The sequence below is a fragment of the Anomaloglossus baeobatrachus genome, chromosome 2 (genome assembly GCF_048569485.1).
Source record: "Anomaloglossus baeobatrachus isolate aAnoBae1 chromosome 2, aAnoBae1.hap1, whole genome shotgun sequence".
NCBI lineage: Eukaryota > Metazoa > Chordata > Amphibia > Anura > Aromobatidae > Anomaloglossus > Anomaloglossus baeobatrachus.
Genome location: NC_134354.1, coordinates 111977567 through 111996360, shown reverse-complemented (window position 1 = coordinate 111996360; position 18794 = coordinate 111977567). Strand labels below are relative to the sequence as shown.

Sequence of the window (18794 nt, the reverse complement as noted above, 5' to 3'; positions counted from 1 at the left end):
CCCAGCAAGTGTCCGGCACCAGGCATAGTGTCCGACACCCAGCATAGTGTCCGGCACCCAGCATAGTGTCCGGCACCCAGCATAGTGTCCGACACCCAGCATAGTGTCCGGCACCCAGCAAAGTGTCCGACACCCACCAAAGTGTCCGACACCCAGCAAAGTGTCCGACACCCAGCAAAGTGTCCGACACCCAGCATAGTGTCCGGCACCCAGCAAAGTGTCCGACACCCACCAAAGTGTCCGACACCCACCAAAGTGTCCGACACCCAGCAAAGTGTCCGACACCCAGCATAGTGTCCGGCACCCACCAAAGTGTCCGACACCCAGCATAGTGTCCGGCACCCACCAAAGTGTCCGACACCCAGCAAAGTGTCCGACACCCAGCAAAGTGTCCCGGCACCCAGCAAGTGTCCCGGCACCCAGCAAGTGTCTGACACCCAGCAAGTGTCTGACACCCAGCAAGTGTCTGACACCCAGCAAAGTGTCCCGGCACCCAGCATAGTGTCCCGGCACCCAGCATAGTGTCCCGGCACCCAGCATAGTGTCCCGGCACCCAGCATAGTGTCCCGGCACCCAGCAAAGTGTCCCGGCACCCAGCAATGTTTCCCTGTACCCATCAAGTTTGTGGCACCCAGCAAAGTGTCCAGCACCCAGCAAAGTGTCCGGCACCCAGCAAAGTGTCCGGCACCCAGCAAAGTGTCCGGCACCCAGCAAAGTTTCCGGCACCCAGCAAAGTGTCGGCGCCCAGCAAAGAGTCCGGCGCCCAGCAAAGAGTCCGGCGCTCAGCAAAGAGTCCAGCGCCCAGCAAAGAGTCCAGCGCCCACCAAGTGTCATACATATGTCCTATTCTACTAGGACATGTGCACGGTACTTGCTGGGAGTTGGACAACACTCTCCAAATCAAGAGACATTAATGTAAGTGGCCTAAGGGTTTTCTACATTACACACCACATAAGCATATATATAGTACAAACATGAAGACTAATATATAGAATTTTCAAATGGACATTACACACATAAATATCATGCACACACCTCATAATACACAATTGCCAGCATACACACATTACACAATAGACATGAATGCATGCACACATTCAACACACATATATATAATGCACACATACCTACAAACACATATAGATATTATACACACATTAGACACCTATACATATTATACACACACCTACAGTGCAAAATAAATGAAGATAATAATACCAAAGAATTTGTGATTGCAATCATTTTCAAGAAGAAACGGAGTATTCTCTGACAGAATTGCAGGGGTGCCAATACTTTTGGCCAGCACTGTACATACACACACATATAGATATTACGCCTGCATACACACATATACATATTACGCACACCTGTCATTCAAACACCAGAGGCCGGCAGAGATGAGGAGGCTGAAGCAGAAGACCCACTGCACAGTTCCACCCCTGCGCACCTAACTCTTCCTACCTAAAAACATCAAATGTGGATTAACAAACCAAACCACAGAGTGTATTTCTTCACTAAAGGTATCGATTTAATCAGCATAACAGCTCCATTATGGCCGTGCCTTTACATTAACTTGCGTAATTGTGCTAATAGGTTTTACGTTAATTGCATAAAAAAAAGAATATTCCTTGAATAATGTGTTGACAGTGTTATAAAAACTGTTACCAGTACAGTGAAAGCAATTAATCCTGTTTATCACAATATGCTTGGACCTGTGATGTTCTGCCAAATATCTGTACATAACATAGTAATATGCTTGTAAAGAACAATATAGATGGTTTTAGACTGAGAAAAAAACCTCTCATACATAACAGTGCAGCCTGTGGATGACGACTGGTAATGTTTCTGCCATCCACACCTTGGTTCCTGAGCTTGAGTTCCTCGCACTAACGAGCTTAAAAAGTACATTGTAGTAATTAAATAAAAACAGATATCCAATGAGCACAAAGGGCCCCTCCCCTAAGAAAGTTGTTATAATACAGCAGTGTCCTGTGTATAAGGCCCTGTGCGCACGCTGCGGATTTACCGCGGAATTGCTGTAGAAAATGTGTCTTAGGCTATGTCCGCACGTTGCTTTTTACCTGCTTTTTACCTGCTTTTTTGCTGCTTTTTCAACTGCAGCGTTTAATGCCAAAATGGTTGTGTTCTGCTTTTCAAGCAAAGTCTATGGGAATTTGGGTTTCTTGTCCGCACTATGCAGTTCAAACTGCAGCCTTTTTTATTGCAGAACTTTGGTCAAAAACTCAGCTTTGCAGTGCAAAACCCAAATGGCAAAAACAATTGACATGTCAATTGTTTTTGCCATTTGGGTTTTGCACTGCAAAGCTGAGTTTTTGACCAAAGTTCTGCAACAAAAAGGCTGCAGTTTGAACTGCATAGTGCGGACAAGAAACCCAAATTCCCATAGACTTTGCTTGAAAAGCAGAACACAACCATTTTGGCATTAAACGCTGCAGTTGAAAAAGCAGCAAAAAAGCAGGTAAAAAGCAGGTAAAAAGCAACGTGCGGACATAGCCTAACATTGCTGCAGTCATTCCCCAGCAAATCCTATGGGGTTTAAAAAAAATGCTGTGCGCACACTGTTTTTTTATACCCGCGGATTTACCGCTGCGGAATTAATGAGCATGTCACTTCTTTTCCGCAGATACCTGCGTTTTTTGCCATAGATAATGGTAAAAACGACGAGTACCAACTTGCGGTAAATCCGCGGCAAACCGCGGCAAAACCGCGGGTGCGGTTCTACTGTGGTTTTTACCGCAGGTGCTGGATTCTTTCAGAGGGTCCGTTTTTTTTTTTTTGGCACTTTCTAGCGCGCACATAGCGCAATGTTGGTTTTACATGGTCTGTTAATGGAAGAACAAAAGTTCCTGACTATTAGGGCTCATGCGCCCGTTGCGTACTTGCATGCATTTACGCTGCGTATTGCACTGCAGCGTAAATGCATGAGTCCTGTGTCCCCAGCGCAATATATGAATATTTCGCATGACACGTGCGCACGATGCTTTTATGAAAGCAGCGATTTGGGTGCTGAAATTTTGACCCAAATCCGTGCGTTCATAAAATGAGCATGTCAATTATTCCGTGCGCTTTGGATGCAGCTCCCGCTCTGTCTATGGTGGGGGCAGCAGCCAGAGCGCATGAAATCGGCTTTTTTTGTACAAAAAAACTGCATCCATTATGCAGTGCTTCTGCAGCGATTTGACGCGCATATGAGCCCTAAGGTTGTCTAAACAGGCAGCTAATCACCCGACAAATGAGTAAAACACTCGTTCATCGGGTACAATAATTTTTTAGTTGGGTTAAAAATCATAGTTCTCGGCAGCACATTATGCTATATAAAGAAGACGTGCTGCTGAGAACAATCATATTCCATGTCCACAGAACAATTGTATTAGCGATTGTCCTGTGCACACAGAATTCTGCCCGGCCTGTCCACACAGCAGCTCAGACGTGTGCTTAAACGCCTCCATGCTATGGCTGCATAGGAGCGATGTTCCCACCTTCACGGCTAGGCTGCGTGCCCACAATCAGGGTTGACAGCATTTTGGATGCAGAGTGTTTTCGCTGCGTCCTAATTGCTGCGCTGTACAGTACAAGCACAGTGGATTAGATTTATAGAAATCCCATGCCCACTGTGATTGTTTTCCCGCAGCGAAAACTGACCTGTGGTGCGGCTTCCTGAGCCACAGCATGTCAACTCATTGCTGCGGAGACAGTAGATTAGAGGGGACACCTCTATCTCAGGAGCGGACACAGACCCCAATGGAAGTCACTCATTGGGCAGTTCGGGTCTCCATCCACATGTAGCCAGCCATAAACAGAGCCCTTTCTGGAAAGGGTGGACAGGGTTTATCCATTTTTTTTTGTTTGGTGCACACTACATCCGATCATGCTGTTGTTACCCCCAGTGAGAGCCGATCAAACACCACAAGCGGCTCGCACAGGGCTGAGCACCGAGCGTACCCGAGCACAGCGATGCTCACACAAGTGGTGATCATACATAAAGCACCCGAACTCCGAATCCGAACTCTGCCTTCTGTAAAGCCCGTGTTTGGTACGAACACCAAACCTCAGGTTCGCTCATCTCTAGTCTTCACCTTTTGTTGGTGGAAATCCATGGGAAACAGGTGATGCCTGGGCGGCACGGTGGCTCAGTGGTTAGCACTGCAGTCTTGCAGCGCTGGGGTCCTGGGTTCACATCCCACCAAGGACACCATCTGCAAGGAGTTTGTATTTTCTCCCCGTGTTTGCTTGGGTTTCCTCCGGGTTCTCCGGTTTCCTCCCACACTCCAAAGACATACAGATAGGGACTCTAGATTGTGAACTCCAATGGGGACAGTGTTGCCAATGTATGTAAAGCACTGTAGAATTAATAGCACTATATAAATGAATAAAATTATTAATTAATTATGTGTGTCCGATGAAATACTCTATACAGCCATACAGTGAAAAACGTCACACATAGGGTCCCATTGCAAGAAACAGTTTATTGCACGCTGTGGTGTGGTGTACTATACATTGTGCCAACAAATCCAATCCGGCCAAGGACAAAAGGACAGGCTACATCTACTGACCGGTAAAGGAAGACATATGCATACAGATATGATGTATACACTGGGAGGTTGTGGTGAAGTGTACGCCAAGTGTGCACAGCCCCTTACAGAGCTGATGGACCAGGTGAAGCGGCTGATTAGTGGTCCCACTATGGTCACACAGGGGTCCTCGCAGGAGACCCTTCCCCAGTAGAATAGCCACCACTTTGGCAAGTTTGTCTCTTTAAACTTGTTTTAGTTCCATCGCATTTATTAACCCCGAATAGACAGTAATGTCAGGATTAAATTGCCAGCTCTGCTACGTGACTCGCAGCTATGGATGTGCACGCTTCTTCAGATAACTCTGTCCAACTGTTCTGGGAAGGATCAATGATTATTCTCAGTCATTATCTCCACAATTGTTACATTTAGAGGAAAATCTCCTCCAGTTTGTGTCCAAACACAAGGACGCAATTGTTATTTTTCCTCTGCACGAATGCAAAACGCCTTTGTCTGCGAGCAGCGATTCTCCAATATTTATTAATAATCCCTTTATGTCCTTTAACCTCTGTTCCCACTTGTTCTAGTTCTCGCCGTTTGGACGAGGCCATGATGCTGTGACGAATTTGTCGTGCAACAGACGGGGCCAATTGACTTTAATGGGGTCCGTCAGGGGGTTTCCGTCCCTTACACAGCAAAAATAGCACAATATGTGCCATCAGAAGTGACGGGAATCACAACTGAGCCCCTGGGGGAGCATCTTTGATGTAGGAGGGGGTCTGTCTGATTTTTTTGGTTTGGTTTTTGGATATAGTAGTGCGGCGTAATAATAATATGTGACCAAAAGAAGCCGAAATAACAAACACTGCATAAATGTATCAGTTTCCACAATGATGTTTATAAAAATAATAAAATACCTTCACATATAGCTACAACATTAGGGGATAAAGTGTCCTGGTGGTCCAGGGGGCATCAGGGGGATACATATGTGAGGTTTAGGAGGTTGTATGACCTGATATAACAGGACACATGCGCTTCTGTAACTTTCTATAGAAGCAGCAGGGCAGGAGGGGGCCATTTGTTTACATATGCTCTTGTATAGGGACACCATCTGTCTGGCCACCATCCCTGCCCCCTCCTGGTCACTGGGCTCCCTATAGGATCAGCTGCTCCATCTTTTTGCCCGGTGCACATCACAAAGTTGCAGCATTTCATGTAATATACAGTCCTGGATCACACTCACCATTTTGCTAGCGTCCATCTTTCCAATGAGATCCCTTGCAGGCCACTTGCAGACCCCCTTGTTGCTGCTGTTGGGTACAAGCTCCACCTCCAGTGCCCAAAATGCAGTTTAGGAGTTATCACAACATTATCACACCCCAAGGAGGGAGGTGGGGGCACTGCCCAACATCCAGAGGGGGCACAGCTCCAGCTAAAAGGGGCAACACACAACAAAGTGCCCTGTACACACAAGAAAGGGGAAGAAATAAAGTGTTCACAAGTGATGGGGAAGAGGCAGTGATGGAGAAGGGGGAGAGAGAAGTAAACAGAGGAGCTGCACCAGGCTGGGGGCAGATGGTGCTGAGACAGTCACACAGGGAGCTGCAGAGGCTGGAGGAGACACTGGCAGATCGATGCCACCACACAGGGATGGAGGAGGGAGCCTGGCACTGCCTGCAGCCAGCACAAGGCACAGCCGGCAGCAGGCGGACAACTCTGCTGGGGGAGAGGCCGAGACAGCCCCGAGAGGAGGGGCGCAGGATGGAGGATTGTGGGAGAGGAGCCCCCCGGCCGGCACATGCCCCGGCATTACACAGCCGCCCATTGTGGGGGGGCCTCAGCTGTGAGCTGGTGATAAGTGCTGATGAGGGTCATTCCTGTACCAGCCTCCAGTGAGGGCTGTGTCCCCCATTACCCGGCTCTACAGCCTCCTCAGCGCCGCATTATCGCATTTATGTCTCTTTAGAAAGGACCAACTTTATGTTTTATTATTTTCTGTTCAAAAAATACCAGACATTTTTCCCAGACACATTACTAAACCATAACATCATTAACATTGGAAAGGAATCTGACACCAGGTTATACTGTGAGAGCAGCATGATGTAGGGACAGAGACCCTGATTCCAGCTATGTGTCACTAAGGGTGGGAGCACACGGTCCTGGCCGCAGCGATCCATGCCCAATATCACGATTCGGGCCGCTGAAGACCTTAGCTGTATTCTCCCAGCGGGGAACACTCGCGTCTCCACGGCATAAATTGACATCCTGTGGCTCAGTAAAGGGTGCTTTACACGCTGCGGCATCGCTGCCGATATATTGTCGGGGTCACGTCATTAGTGACGCACATCCGGTGCCTGTAGAGACATCGCAGCGTGTGACACCAAGGAGCGGCGATCAACGATCACAAAATTGTTCAAAAATGGTGATCGTTGACACGTCGCTCATTTCCATAATATCGCTGCTGCCTCAGGTACGATGTTGTTTGTCGCTCCTGCGGCACCACACATCGCTGTGTGTGACACCGCAGGAACGACGAACATCTCCTTACCTGCATCCACCGGCAATGCGGAAGGAAGGAGGTGGGCGGGATGTTATGTCCCGCTCATCTCTGCCCTAACGCTTCTATTGGGCGGCCACTTAGTGACGTTGCGGTGACGCCGAACGCACCTCTCCCTTGAGGGAGGGATTGTTGGGCGGTCACAGCGACGTCGCTGACAAGGTATGATATAACGTTCGCTACGGCAGCAATCACCAAATGTCGCACGAATGACGGGGGCAGGTACTATCGCTAGCGATGTCGCAGCATGTAAAACACCCTTAAGACTCACCGACTGTCAGTTTAGGGTATGTGCATATGATCAGGACTCGTTGCATCCTGGACGCGGTAGGACACAGTTGCACGTGCCCACAATCCAGGCTTGGACAGTTGCGGTCTCCTTCTTCCTTTCTCCCAGCGGGGGACACTCACGTCTCCGCAGCATAAATTGACATCCTGCGGCTCCGGAAGTCGCACCTCCTGTTAGTTTAGGGTATATGTCCACACGATCAGGACCTGCTGTGTCCTGGATGTGGCGGGTGCTCATCAGCGGGGCCACGAATCTCCTCCACAGGAGACCGCAGCTGCTTGTGCCCATGATCCGGGCACGGGCACTGCAGTCTCTCATCAGTGTATTCACCCAGCGGAGAACTCTCACATCTCTGCAACAAAGAATTGACATGCTGTGGCTGGGAGCCGCACCGCAGGTCAGTTATTGCTGCTGGAAAAACAAGCACCGTGGCATGGGGTTTCTACAAATCCCATGCATGTGCCTGTACTGTACAACACAGCGTTTCGAAATCAGAAAAAACATGCAACGTCCAAAATGCTGTGAGCCCTGATCATGAGCACATCCCCCATCACGTTTTATGATGCGTTTTTAGTGCAGTTTTATCACAAAACTGCAAACAAATCCTGAGCAAAGTCAATGAGAATCCTGACGTGTCGTGCACACCTTCAGTTTTTTTTCCTTGCAGATTTGGTGCAGAAAATTATCTGCACAACATCAATTCTTTCAGCATTTTGCCTGCGTTTTTTCACCATTGAAAGCAATGAAAAAAAAGCAGCAAAAACAAGCGTTTTTGCACTGTGGATTTCTTGCCAAGCAATGCAGAAATTTCTGCAATCAAATTCTGAATGTGAGCACATCGCCTTACTGAGCTGCCTGCTGTAGTTTTGATAAAAACACAGTTTTATCAGCAAGAAATTATCACTGGGAGACTAGTAAGCCTGTTAGGTAATCCTCCATATTCATAAACTGTGTATAACCTGTCTCACCACTGATTGACAGCTTTCTGCCTATGCACAGTGTATATGTGACGCCCGGGGACACAGGGGGTACTCAGATCCGGGCCACGAGGTCACTTCTGTGGGTATCACGGTGGCGTGACCCGGTCTGTGATCCCAGGCTCCACAGTAAAAAGGGGATTGGGTGAGGGAGATTGTCCGTGACGCCACCCACGGTTGTGGTGAGATTGGAACACCACCGCTGCTCTGGACGGGGATCCCGGGAGTGATGGTATGGAGCAGCTAGATGTTATTTCTCCCCTCCGTGGGTAGGGGGTTGGTTGTCCCGGGGCCCGATGATGGGGTAAGCAGGGAGCAGGGCGCAGTGCTGCGGTGCGGTGCCCGAGGGCACGGGCGTACTCAGTCACTGGTAAACTAGGAATTGCCGGTGTCCGCAGCCTTCGGTACGGGGGTGTTAGTGTCCCACACACAGTGCAGCAGCTCCTGTTCTTTCCCTGCAGCCAAGTGCCTCTCTCTCCACTCTCTTCCTTTTTCTCCTCAGCCGGGAACGGGGAATCCACTCCCCTGCAGTGATCCGGGTCACCCTAGGTACCGACGGGCCACTACCCTGCTCCGGCTACCTCTGGCCCCTTCCTCACTACAGCCTGTCCCGGCCCTTTCGGAGCACGCTTCACTATCAGCCTGGGAGCTACAACTCCAGACTCCTCTTCTGTCTGTCTCTCCAAACACTCTGCTCCAGCCCCTCCCCTCTGCTCTGCTTTTCTCTTACCCTGGGGGATGTGGTTTGTCCTGCTGCACCGGTGTGGGATCAGATTACCAAGGAGGATTAACTCTTTCTGTGACAACCTGGCTTTGCCAGGGCGTCACACACCCCCTTGGTAAAACACGGCCCGTCCTCGGGCCGTCTGGGCACCAACATTTATTAAAACTGGAAAAAGGGAAAATAAACACATTACAATCATACATCTTCCCACATCGGGAGGTACGTTTTCTAAAACTTTAAACTGTTCTGCCACCCCACACCTGCGGAGCAGATGGCCTCCTCCTGAACTTGAGGACGTTCAACAGGGGTGACAGTCCATAAAACAGTCAACTTTTTAACTTGTGGGTAGCCGTCCATGCTCCACTACCACTGCCGCTGCCGCCACTCCCAGTACGGGGCACGGGTTCCATGCTCTGCCTCCTGCTCAGAAGCCAGGCCCACTTGGATGCCCTCGGCGCCGGCTACAACCGGCCTCGCTAACTGCCGAGGGCTCCATCTCTCACTGGCCTGCTCCTCCTCTCTGCAAGTGCACTCCGGCTGCTCCACAGCCGTGACGGGGTACCTGGGAGCGGCTGGCGCCACATCTGGGGCAGACTTCCAATTGGGTTCCACCTCCGTTGCGGCCGGGCGGACTGCCGGAGCCGACGTCATCACCGTGGCGGCTGGGCGGACTGCCGGAGCCGGGTATGATGTCATCGGGGTTGCGGCTACTGCTTGTCCAGGAACGGAATTAGGCAAAGTCCTGGCGTCCCTGCCTTTACAGTCCTGGTCACATGAACTGCGGTTCCTTCCTCCTGCTCCCCCTTGGTACTCGGGAGCAGTCCTTCTAGCAACTTTTAAAGTTTTCCTTTCGCTTCCGGTCCTCCGGATCTTCACTTCCGCCCGCGTTCTCAGGGGGCGGAGCCTCTTTTTCGCGCCCACCGCTTGGGGAAGAAGGCGCTGGGCGGGAGATTTTCGCGCCCAAAATGGCAGCAAAGATGGCGACTTTCAAAATTGTTGCAGCGGGGCACCGCTGACAGTCCAGAACAAGGCGCACTTCCTCCAGGTAACTGGATGGGTTCGATCCTGTTCGTGACACCAAATGTGACGCCCGGGGACCAGGGGGTACTCAGATCCGGGCCACGAGGTCACTTCTGTGGGTATCACGGTGGCGTGACCCGGTCTGTGATCCCAGGCTCCACAGTAAAAAGGGGATTGGGTGAGGGAGATTGTCCGTGACGCCACCCACGGTTGTGGTGAGATTGGAACACCACCGCTGCTCTGGACGGGGATCCCGGGAGTGATGGTATGGAGCAGCTAGATGTTATTTCTCCCCTCCGTGGGTAGGGGGTTGGTTGTCCCGGGGCCCGGTGATGGGGTAAGCAGGGAGCAGGGCGCAGTGCTGCGGTGCGGTGCCCGAGGGCACGGGCGTACTCATAAGTATTTCACACAGAGTCACTGGTAAACTAGGAATTGCCGGTGTCCGCAGCCTTCGGTACGGGGGTGTTAGTGTCCCACACACGGTGCAGCAGCTCCTGTTCTTTCCCTGCAGCCAAGTGCCTCTCTCTCCACTCTCTTCCTTTTTCTCCTCAGCCGGGAACGGGGAATCCACTCCCCTGCAGTGATCCGGGTCACCCTAGGTACCGACGGGCCACTACCCTGCTCCGGCTACCTCTGGCCCCTTCCTCACTACAGCCTGTCCCAGCCCTTTCGGAGCACGCTTCACTATCAGCCTGGGAGCTAAAACTCCAGACTCCTCTTCTGTCTGTCTCTCCAAACACTCTGCTCCAGCCCCTCCCCTCTGCTCTGCTTTTCTCTTACCCTGGGGGATGTGGTTTGTCCTGCTGCACCGGTGTGAGATCAGATTACCAAGGAGGATTAACTCTTTCTGTGACAACCTGGCTTTGCCAGGGCGTCACATATACATAAGGCTATGTGCGCACGTTGCGTTCAGTACCTTTCAGAAATGAACGCATCCTCTGGCAAAATTTGTCATTGTCAAATTTGGTTTTGACCACATAAACGCAGGAAATACGCATGCGTTTTTCTTGCGTATTTGCCGCGTTTGACATGCATTTTCAGTGCTTAAAATGGGATGCGTTTTCAATACAAAGACACTACTAAATAAAGTTTGAACATTCAAACAATAGGAAAAAAGTGGAAAAAAAAAATAATACTTTAAATCATACACTATCATGATAATTTTCCGACAATGAATATTGAGATTTAATATTTATGTTAAAAATAAATTTAAATTATTGTTTGACTTTTTTTTAAGTCGGGCTGGATGTGAGGGCAAATGGAAACCTCTTGCCCTCACTTTAATGGCAAAAACGCATGCTTTGATTTTGACAAAAAAAGCATGCGTTTATGTAACGTCCGGGTGGTGGAACCTCTGGACCGTACACCGGTTTCTCTTGAGGAGGCAGCCAGGCAGGTCACCCCGCCAGAGGGTCTGGGTGCACGGCAGCCGAAGCACTTATTGGTAGCCGGACAGTCCGTAGGGGAGCAGGAAAGGTGGACGGAGTTCTGGACGGTGGTCTGGGTGACGAGGCTCAGAGTCCGAGGCCAGGTGGTAAGGTCAGGCGGGATCCGGAACTTGCTGAGCGATGGAACGGGTCACCAAACGGAGCCAGGGACTGGAGACTGGCGGAGCTGCAGAGATGGTGGAACATCCGCCGAAGTCACCGTCAGGGTACGGGAATGAGCGTGGTTCGGAGCGGCTGGCGTGGCAGGACAGGCTCTACGAGACAGGACAGGGTTAATGCAGGCAAAGCACAAAGCAAAGCAATAGGGGACCTGAACACTAGCTTGCTAAACACGTAGAACAGGCCCCGCCCACCAGGAAAGTGATTCTTAATATACCCTGTACCTGTCTATGCAATTTCCTGTCTCTAGGTGCTGGCCCTTTAAGAGAGGGTCAATGACCGCGCGCGCCCTAATGCGCATGCGCGAGGCCCGGGTGCCAGAAGCCAGAGGAGGGAGCGGTGAGTAGGAAGCAGGAGAGCCGGGCTGAGGCAGAGCTGCCGACGGGCGCCGGGAGCGGGGACCGGGCCGCCTGGGGACCGCAGGCGACGGAGCAGGAAGGCTGTGGAGCGGGGGACCGGGAAGCCTGGCACGGGAGCGGCGGAGCGCGACCCGAGAGCGGGGAAGCGTGGCAGGGGAGCCGGTAAGCAAGGCAGAGGGGCCGGGGAGCATAGCAGGGGAGCCGGGGAGCCTAGCAGGGGAGCCGGGGAGCGTGACAGTACCCCCTCCCCCACGCCCCCCTCCCCGCAAGCGGGACAGGAAGGCACGAATCAGAGGAGTGCCAACATTCTCCAGGGGCTCCCAGGACCTATCCTCGGGACCATACCCCGCCCAGTCCACCAGGAAATACTGCCGACCTCGTACGGTCTTCATGGCCACGATATCCCTTACCGCATAGATGTCATCGTCAGCGATGGGAGGAGGAGCAGTACCGGCATCAGCGGAGAAGGGACCAAGGACAACAGGCTTGAGCAAGGAGACATGGAAAGAGTTGGGTATCCGCATCGTGGCCGGGAGCTGCAGCTTGTAGGAGACTGCATTGATCTTGCTGATGACTTTAAACGGCCCGATGTAACGAGGACCCAACTTGTACGATGGCAACTTCAATCGGACATACTTGGATGCAAGCCAGACCAGATCACCAGGGGAGAAACACGGGGGATCCAGGCGCTTTTTGTCCGCATGTCTCTTCATCCGCAAAGAAGCACGCTCAAGGGAGGTCTTGACAGAGCTCCATATGGCTGAGAAGTCCTGGACCAGAGCATCTGCTGCGGGGACATCGGAAGCCGAGGATACTGGCAATGGAACAGAAGGCTGAAGTCCGTAAACGACTCGGAATGGAGAGCTGGAGGTGGACTCGCTGATGTGATGGTTGTGGGAGAACTCAGCCCAAGGAAGAAGCGTGGACCAGTCATCGTGATGGGCATTAACGTAGTGGCGCAGGAAGGAGGTCAGGATTTGATTGATCCGCTCCACTTGCCCATTCGACTGAGGATGGTAGGCCGAAGAAAAGTCCAAAGATACTCCCAGATGTTTGCAGAGGGCCCTCCAGAAGCGCGAGGTAAACTGAGTTCCTCTGTCGGACACAATGTGTGCAGGAAAGCCATGCAATCGGAATATATGTTGGATGAAGGAGTCAGCTAGCTCCTGGGCAGAGGGCAGCCCGGCCATGGGAATGAAGTGAGCCATTTTTGAGAAACGGTCCACCACAACCCATATGACTGTGTGTCCGAAGGATAAGGGTAAGTCCGTAATGAAGTCCATTGCGATATGTTGCCACGGAACAGAAGGAATGGGCAGAGGCAGGAGACGTCCATATGGTAGGTGCTTGGGTGTCTTGTTCCGGGCACAGGACGGACAGGCTGAGACGAAGGATGTGACGTCTTTACGGAGGGACGGCCACCAGTAGTGACGGACAATCGTACTCCAAGTCTTCTTCTGACCAGCATGGCCGGCGATCTTCGAGGCATGGCCCCAGTGCAGGACTCTCTGTCTGTCAGTATCTGAGACATAGGTTTTCCCAGGGGGTATCTGAGTTAAAGCGACAGGATTCACCGGAATGATTTTGCTGGGGTTGATGATGGGCTGGAACGTCTCCTCCTCCAACTCCACGGGCACGAAGGACCTGGACAAAGCGTCTGCCCGCACGTTCTTGTCTGCAGGCCGAAAATGGAGTTGGAAATCAAATCGAGCAAAAAACAAGGACCAGCGGGCTTGTCGTGGGTTCAGTCTTTGGGCTGACCGCAGGTACTCCAGATTCTTGTGGTCCGTGTATATGATTACAGGGTATACTGCTCCCTCCAAGAGGTAGCGCCATTCCTCCAAGGCAAGCTTCACGGCCAGTAGCTTCCGATCCCCGATGGTGTAGTTGCGTTCGGGTGCCTAGAAGCTCTTGGAGAAGAATCCACAAGTGACCATCTTGCCGGAGGGGGAGTTCTGCATCAACACTGCCCCGGCTCCTGATAAAGAGGCATCCACCTCCAAGGTGAACTGTCGGTTCAATTCAGGGCGATGGAGAACCGGGGAAGAAGCAAACACCTGTTTCAAGGAGCAGAACGCGGTATCGGCCGCCGGGGGCCAGTCCTTAGGATTAGCTCCTTTCTTAGTCAAGGCAGAGAGAGGCGCAGTCAAGGCAGAGAAATGCGGGATGAATTGCCGATAATAGTTCGCAAAGCCGAGAAAGCGTTTGATAGCCTTCAGTCCGGAAGGAGGAGGCCAGTTGATGATGGCAGACACTTTCTCAGGATCCATCTGCAGGCCAGTGTCCGAGATTACATAACCCAGGAAGGGAAGAGACGACTTCTCAAAGATGCATTTCTCGTACTTGGCGTACAGACGGTTTTCTCTAAGCCTCTGGAGAACTAGCTGCACGTTTTCTCTGTGGGTCTGTAGATCCGGAGAGAAGACCAGGATGTCATCAAGATATACCACGACACAGACATAGAGGAGGTCCCTGAACACGTCGTTCACCAGTTCTTGGAAGACTGCCGGAGCATTACACAGACCAAAGGGCATGACACAATACTCGTAGTGCCCATCTCGAGTGTTGAATGCGGTTTTCCATTCGTCTCCAGAGCGAATGCGAACCAGGTTATAAGCCCCACGGAGGTCCAACTTGGTGAATACACGGGCTCCTCGGAGCCGATCGAATAGTTCGGGGATAAGCGGCAGAGGGTATTTGTTATTTACGGTGATCTGGTTTAAACCCCGGTAGTCGATGCAAGGGCGCAGATCACCTTCCTTTTTCTTGACGAAGAAAAACCCTGCTCCGGCAGGGGATGAGGACCTCCGAATGAATCCCTTTGCCAGGCTCTCGGTAATATAGGCAGACATAGCTCGTGTTTCCGCAGGGGACAAGGGGTATATTCTTCCTCTAGGAGGCGTGGTTCCTGGCAGTAAATCGATGGCGCAGTCGTAGGGACGATGAGGCGGTAGCACCTCTGACTCCTTTTTATCGAAAACGTCCGAGAAGGACCAGTAGGCAGAAGGCAGTCCTGGTAGAGACTCTGGAACCGGAGAGCGTCGAACGGGCTGGATGGTTTTCAGACATCTCTCGTGGCACGAGGAGCCCCATCGGGTGATTTCACCTGTACTCCAGCTGACCGACGGTTCGTGTGTCCGTAACCATGGGAGTCCCAGCAGGATCTGATGAGACATACGCGGGAGGACGTAGAAGGTGATCTTCTCGGTGTGCAGAGCACCGATCCGTACTTCCACAGGCTTGGTGATCAGTGAGACGGTGTCAGAGAGGGGTCTCCCATCCACAGAGGCGATCACCAGCGGTTTCTCTAGTGGGAGGACCGGCACCTGGTACTTATCCACCGTGGCCTGCTGGATGAAGTTGCCTGCTGCTCCGGAATCAAGATACGCCTCTGCCGTGAACCGGGTCTCTTCTGTAGTGACTTGAATAGTCCAGGTAACGGAGTCTGAGAGTGTTCCAGCACCTAGGGTAGCCTCTCCTACCAAGCCTAGGCTTTGGAGTTTCCCGGCTTCTCGGGACAAGAGCGTAGCAGGTGGGAACCATCACCGCAGTAGAAGCAGAGACCCTTTGCTAGTCGTTCTGCTCGGCGTTGCTCCGACTGCCTCAGGCAGTCAATCTGCATGGGCTCGTAGGTAGACGCGCCAGGGGACGCCGACTGAGGAGCAGTGGACTTCTGTGGTGGGGAGGAGTGCCGTATTGGACGCCTCTCGCGGGATACCTCTTTGGATCGTTCCTGAAAGCGAAGATCCACGCGAGTCGCCAGAGCAATCAGGGCATCCAGGGTAGAAGGCACGTCACGACCAGCCAGCTCATCTTTAATGCGAGCCGAGAGTCCTTCCCAGAAGGCGGCGGTTAGGGCCTCATTGTTCCACCCGAGTTCCGAGGCCAAGGTGCGGAAACGAATAGCATATTGGCCCACCGCCAGAGTCCCTTGACGTAGCCGGAGGAGGGATGAAGCAGAGGCGGCGGTGCGTCCGGGCTCGTCAAAGGTGTTACGGAAAGCCTGCAGGAAGTCCTGGATATCAGTGGTCACCGGATCCTCCTTCTCCCACAAGGGGTTCATCCAGGCCAGTGCCTCTCCCTCTAGATGGGACATCATGAACGCGACCTTGGCTTGGTCGGAGGCGAAAAGGTGCGGCAGCAACTGGAAATGGAGAGAGCATTGGTTTATAAATCCCCTGCAGGTCTTGGGATCTCCAGCGTACCGGGGTGGTGAGGCCAAACGAAGTTTGGAAGCATCCGAGGAGGCTGCCACGGGAGCTGCGGACGTGGATTGTGCAGTGGAATCCTGAGATGCCACAGGCGTGGCCGCTGCTTGTAGCGCGTTCAGACGGGTATCCACAGAAGTCATGAAGTTCAGCATGCGGGTCTGGGTCTCGCGCTGTCGTGTGAGTTCCTGCTGCAGGGCCACTAGTGCTTCGGCGGGATCCATGGCCTGTTCTAGCTGTAACGTCCGGGTGGTGGAACCTCTGGACCGTACACCGGTTTCTCTTGAGGAGGCAGCCAGGCAGGTCACCCCGCCAGAGGGTCTGGGTGCACGGCAGCCGAAGCACTTATTGGTAGCCGGACAGTCCGTAGGGGAGCAGGAAAGGTGGACGGAGTTCTGGACGGTGGTCCGGGTGACGAGGCTCAGAGTCCGAGGCCAGGTGGTAAGGGCAGGCGGGATCCGGAACTTGCTGAGCGATGGAACGGGTCACCAAACGGAGCCAGGGACTGGAGACTGGCGGAGCTGCAGAGATGGTGGAACATCCGCCGAAGTCACCGTCAGGGTACGGGAATGAGCGTGGTTCGGAGCGGCTGGCGTGGCAGGACAGGCTCTACGAGACAGGACAGGGTTAATGCAGGCAAAGCACAAGGCAAAGCAATAGGGGACCTGAACACTAGCTTGCTAAACACGTAGAACAGGCCCCGCCCACCAGGAAAGTGATTCTTAATATACCCTGTACCTGTCTATGCAATTTCCTGTCTCTAGGTGCTGGCCCTTTAAGAGAGGGTCAATGACCGCGCGCGCCCTAATGCGCATGCGCGAGGCCCAGGTGCCAGAAGCCAGAGGAGGGAGCGGTGAGTAGGAAGCAGGAGAGCCGGGCTGAGGCAGAGCTGCCGACAGGCGCCGGGAGCGGGGACCGGGCCGCCTGGGGACCGCAGGCGACGGAGCAAGGAAGGCTGTGGAGCGGGGGACCGGGAAGCCTGGCACGGGAGCGGCGGAGCGCGACCCGAGAGCGGGGAAGCGTGGCAGGGGAGCCGGTAAGCAAGGCAGAGGGGCCGAGGAGCATGGCAGGGGAGCCGGGGAGCCTAGCAGGGGAGCCGGGGAGCGTGACAGTTTAGCATCAAAAATGCATGTAAAATGCTAGAAATTTGTTTTAGGATGCGTTTTGATAATTCTCATTGACTTCAATGTTACCAAAACGCTGCCAAAACGCTCAAAACAATTGACATGCTGCTTCTTCAAACGCAGATATTTTAGCAAATTTTTGTAAAAAAAACCCGCAGCGTTTCTGGACGCATAGTGCGCACACAATATGCCTATTTCCCATAGACTTTGCTTGGAAATCAAAACGCATGCATTTTTGCATTAAAACGCTGCAGTTCAAAACGCTGCGGAAACACATGAAAAAACACGACGTGCGCACATAGCCTAAAGCTGCCAATCAGTGGTATCGGCAGTGTATACAGACCTCAGCATTCAGAAAACTCATAGATCTGAAGCCGATAAAACTGTGATTTTATCAAAACTGCAGCAGGCAGCTCAGTGAGTGATACAATGCAGGAATCAAAGTCCCCGCCTCCATCATGCTAAGGTATCAAAAACCTGATGACAGATTCCTTTAAGTGAGATATTTCTGTGACGCCAAACCAGGTAGTCACAAGTGTCCACCCTCCTTGTTACCACCAAAAACCCACACCCAGGTACAACACACAGCCATTAAAGCCTAGCCACCCCCTCATGATAATAAGGACACACCAGTGGGCGGGATCAGGCGGATGAGAATGCCCACCTAGGGGTCCTGAGGTGTCAGGGGCCGGAACACAACAGTGAAGTCTGGGACAGACAACAGTTGAGTTCTGACAGTAGAGAGAAGTGGAGTCAGGGGTAGGGGCCCCTGGACTACCTGGCTAGGTGGCAGACAGTGAACAGGGCCACAGGTGACGGAGATCTGGTCTGGAGGCCATGCACAGACGGGGTGCCTGGACCCTAGGACGAGGAAGGTTGCATGCCCCTTGTTAATGAACCAGCAGAGGATGAGGTTTCAGGCCTTGTTCTCCCGAAGCCCAGAGAGCGAAACGGAAGCCCAACGCGGGGGATAGGGTGTCCATCAGAACCCACAGAAATCCCAAGGGTCAGATTTCGCGGGCCACAGCTCCCAAACAAACTCAGTACCGAGAGTGGACTTCCCCGTTCCATGCGGAGTTGTCCGACAGAAAAGACAAACACAGAGTGCAGGAGGAAGGGACCCCTGTTTACTAAACCCGGACCCGAATACACCCTCCAACGGCAGCCGGTCACTGACAACTTGGTTTACCACTGGACTTGTGTGAGATTACTGAACTGAGAGTACACCATTGACCCCCAGTCCAACCTGGCACACCACCTCCAGCAGCCATTACTCCCGTGTACCAACCACTACACCTCCCCTACCCATGGAGGGGATCCCATCTTGCTGCCCCGCTCCATAAGCCCCGGGCGCCCCATCTCCAGGCAGCGGCGGTGTCACTATCCCTCACCGCAAC

At 52.6% G+C, this 18794-nt stretch overlaps 1 protein-coding gene across 1 annotated transcript in view; it reads right to left on the bottom strand.

Moving 5' to 3' along the window:
• HIP1 (huntingtin interacting protein 1) overlaps positions 1–6293 on the bottom strand; it is a 269760-nt gene extending 263467 nt beyond the window's left edge. The window contains exon 1 of the mRNA XM_075335272.1: positions 5776–6293. Coding sequence (XP_075191387.1) covers positions 5776–5793 — 18 coding nt within the window. The 5' untranslated portion in view covers positions 5794–6293. The remainder of the gene's footprint in view (positions 1–5775) is intronic.
• Between the last annotated feature and the right edge of the window lie 12501 nt (positions 6294–18794).